Source organism: Nestor notabilis, unplaced genomic scaffold (assembly GCF_000696875.1).
Source record: "Nestor notabilis isolate BGI_N333 unplaced genomic scaffold, ASM69687v1 scaffold21539, whole genome shotgun sequence".
Taxonomy (NCBI): Eukaryota; Metazoa; Chordata; class Aves; order Psittaciformes; family Psittacidae; genus Nestor; species Nestor notabilis.
In genome coordinates, this window is record NW_009945357.1 from 1 (window position 1) to 3,848 (window position 3,848).

General features: G+C 53.2%; 1 protein-coding gene across 1 annotated transcript in view; it reads right to left on the reverse strand.

The window, feature by feature from the left end:
* Window positions 1-763: 763 nt before the first annotated feature.
* The window catches only part of LOC104412211 (potassium-transporting ATPase alpha chain 1-like), a gene marked incomplete at its 3' end in the record, with an annotated part of 3,880 nt that continues 795 nt past the window's right edge, over window positions 764-3,848 (reverse strand). Inside the window, exons 4-8 of the mRNA XM_010022850.1 lie at window positions 3,552-3,662; window positions 2,984-3,118; window positions 2,598-2,715; window positions 1,714-1,982; window positions 764-962 (exon numbers count right to left, since the gene is read on the reverse strand). Coding sequence (XP_010021152.1) covers window positions 764-962; window positions 1,714-1,982; window positions 2,598-2,715; window positions 2,984-3,118; window positions 3,552-3,662 — 832 coding nt within the window. The remainder of the gene's footprint in view (window positions 963-1,713; window positions 1,983-2,597; window positions 2,716-2,983; window positions 3,119-3,551; window positions 3,663-3,848) is intronic.

Below are 3,848 nucleotides of genomic sequence, written 5' to 3' on the forward strand. Positions count from 1 at the left end.
TAGGGACCTTCTATGGGGTTTTAGGGACCTTCTAGACCTGAAAGTGACCCATAAGGACCTTCTGGAGCTGTAAGTGACCCATAAGTACCTTATAGGGGTCTTTAGTGACCTTATATGGGCCTGAGATGGGTCTTTCATGACCTTATTTGGGGTTCTAAGGACCTTATATGGGGATCTAAGGACCTTCTAGACCTGAAACTGACCCCTAATGGTGGAAGGGTCCCATAAGGACCCATAATGATTTCTAGTGGTGGAAAGGACCCATAGGGACCTTGTAGTGGTGTAAGGGACCCATAGGGACTTTATAGTGGTGGAAAGGACCTATAATGACTTACAGTGGTGGAAAGGACCTATAATGACTTATAGTGGTGGGAAGGAAGTATAATAAGGACCCATAAGGACCTTATGGGGTGGAAAGGAACCATGAGGAGCCTTCTACGGGCCTGAGATGGGTCTTTAGTGACCTTATTTGTGGTTCTAAGGACCTTGTAGAGCTGTAAGTGACCCATAAGGACCTTCTGGAGCAGGAAAGGACCCATAAGGACCTTCTATGGGGCTGAGATAGGTCTTTCGTGACCTTCTATGTGGTTCTGAGGACCTTCTGTGTGGTTCTAAGGACTTTCAAGACCTGGAAGGGACCCATAATGACCTTACAGTGATGGAAGGAACCCATAATGACCTTATGGTGATGGAAGGGACCCATAACGACCTATAGGTCTGGAAAGGAACCCATAAGGAACCCCGTGTGGTGTCACCAACACACCGGACTGGTCCTCGGTGGTGTCGGCCGTGTGGATGTGGTTGTCGAACCAGAGGTGAGCCACGGTCATACGGTTCTGGGTGAGGGTCCCGGTCTTGTCGGAGCAGATGGTGGACGTGGAGCCCAAGGTCTCCACTGCTTCCAGGTTCTTCACCACACAGTTCTTGCGCGCCAGCCGCTTGGCCGTCAATGACAGGCAGACCTGGAGGTGAGGAGGGACATAAGGACCTATAGGGACCTTAAGGACATCCATAGGACCCATGATACGTGATGGGACCCATGGGGACAGCAAGAGACCCCTATGAGCTCCATGGGTGCATGAAGACCTTAAAGACTCCCATAGGACCCATAGTAGGTGATGGGACCCATAGCGACAGCATGGGTCTCAGTTGAACCCCATAGGAGCCATAGGGACCTCATGGGTCCTTGATGAGGTCCATGGGTCCATCAAAGCCCCCATAGAACCTATACTTTGTGATGGGACCCATGGGTGCTATGTGAGCCCCATGGTCCAAGAAAGCCCTTAAGAACTCCCATAGCACCTACAGCTTCATGATGGGACCCGTGTGGACCTCAAGAAACCCACATCATCCCCATGGTCCAACAAATCCCCTCACCCCGACATGGGACCTAAAGGTCTTGGTGGGATCTAATGGACTTGATGGGACCCAATGGACTTGGTGGGACTTAAAGGGACTTGATAGAACCTCAAAGGGACTTGATGGGACCTAAAGGGACTTGATGGGCCCTAAAGGGACTTGATGGGATCTACAGGTCTTGATGGGATCTAATGGACTTGATGGGACCTGAAGGTCTTGGTGGGATCTAAAGGGACTTGGTGGGACCCAATGGACTTGATAGGACCCAATGGACTTGGTGGGATCTAAAGGGACTTGGTGGGACCTAAAGGGACTTGATGGCACCTAAAGGGCCTTCATGGGCCCCCACATTACCGTAACGGTGGCCAGCAGCCCCTCGGGCACGTAGGCCACCACGATGGCCATGAAGAAGACCATGGCGCGCAGGAAGGGGTACCCGATGACCATGGCCACCACGAAGAAGGTGGCACCGAAGAAGATGGCGAGCCCGGCGATGATGTCCACAAAGTGCTCGATCTCGATGGCGATCGGGGTCTTCTCGTTCTCCACCCCAGAGGCCAGGCTGGCGATGCGGCCAATGATGGTCCTGTCCCCTGTGTTGATCACCAGGCCCATGGCCGTGCCTGTGGGACAGATGGGGTGGAGATAGAATGGGGTTCGTGGGACGTCATGGAGCTTGGTGGGGTCTAAAGGTCAAGGTGGGATCTAATGGACTTGGTGGGACCTAAAGGCACTTGAGGGACTTAAAGGGCTTGGTGGGATCTAAAGTGGTTGGTGGGACATCATGGGGCTTGGTGGGATCTAATGGATTTGATGGGACGTAAAGGCACTTGAGGGACTTGGCGGGATCTAAAGGGGTTGGTGGGACCTAAAGACAGTTGTTGGGATCTAATGGACTTGATGGGACCTAAAGGGACTTGAGGGACTTAAAGGGCTTGGTGGGATCTAAAAGGGTTGGTGGGACCTAAAGGGACTTAATGGGATCCAGTGGACTTGGTGGGACCTAAAGGGGATGGTGGGAGCTAAAGGGACTTAACTGGACCTAAAGGTGTTGGTGGGATCTAATGGTGTTGGTAGAACCTAAAGGGACTTAATGGGACCCAATGGACTTGGTGGGATCTAAAGGGACTTGGTGGCACCTAAAGGTCTTGATGGGCCCCATAGGTGATGTTGGGCCCCATAGGTAATAGTGGCACCCATAGATCATGGTGGCCCCCACAGGCGCTGGTGGGACCCACCTTCCAAGCACATGGTGGAGAAGAAGGCGATGTTCCTTGTCTCCAGGGGTGACTCATGGGTGCACTCGGGTGACCGCGTCTGAGGCTCCGACTCCCCGGTCAGGGACGAGTTGTCCACCTGGAGATGATGGTGGTTGGAGGCCTCAACCCCATGGAGATGGACCATGGACCCATCTCCATCCATCCATCTCCATCCATCCTATCTCCATCTTCATCCCTCCCATCTCCATCCATTCATCTCCATCCATCCCATCTCCATTCATCCATCTCCATCCATCCCATCTCCATCTCCATCTCCATCTCCATCTCCATCTCCATCTCCATCTCCATCTCCATCTCCATCCATCCCATCTCCATCCATCCCATCTCCATCCACCCCATGGGACCTTGCAGCCCTGGGCTGAGATGATGCGGATGTCGGCCGGGACACGGTCTCCTCCCTTGATCTCCACCAGGTCTCCAACCACCAGCTCGTTGGCGTTGATCTGGAGCTTCTCACCTTCTCTGATCACTGTGGCTTGCTGCAGGGGACAACAGGGACAATGAGGTCCATATGGGGGTCTATAGGGTGAAGGTGAGGTCCATGTGGGGTCTACATGGTGATGTCTATATGGGGGTCTACATGGAGAAGGTGAAGAAGGTGAGGTCCTTATGGGGTCTATATGGAGGAGATGATGGCCCTATGGGTTCTACATGGAGATGCCCATATGGAGTCTACATGAAGGTGTCCATAGGGGTTCTACATGGAGATGTCCTTATGGGATCTACATGGAGATGTCCATATGGGGTCTACATGAAGGTGTCCATATGGGATCTACATGGAGATGTCCATATGGGGTCTACATGGAGATGTCCATATGGGGTCTACATGGAGATGTCCATATGGGGCCTATATGAAGGTGTCCATAGGGGTCTATATGGTGAAGATGACATCCCTATGGGGCCCCACCTCACCTGAGGGACCAGGTTCTTGAAGCTGGCGATGATGTTGGTGCTCTTGAACTCCTGGTAGTAGCCAAAGCAGCCGGCCACCACGACGGCGATGAGGGCGATGGCCAGGTACAGCTGGTGGGGTGGCACCGGGTGAGGACAACCCATCCTGGGCTCAACCATGGGGGTTCTGGTCCCCCAATGGGTTCTATGGGGGTCCCACATGGACCCAGATGTTTTCCAGCCCAAATGGACCCAGATCCCCCCTCCACAATGGACCCAGATATTCTCCACCCCAAATGGACCCAGGTCTACTATACA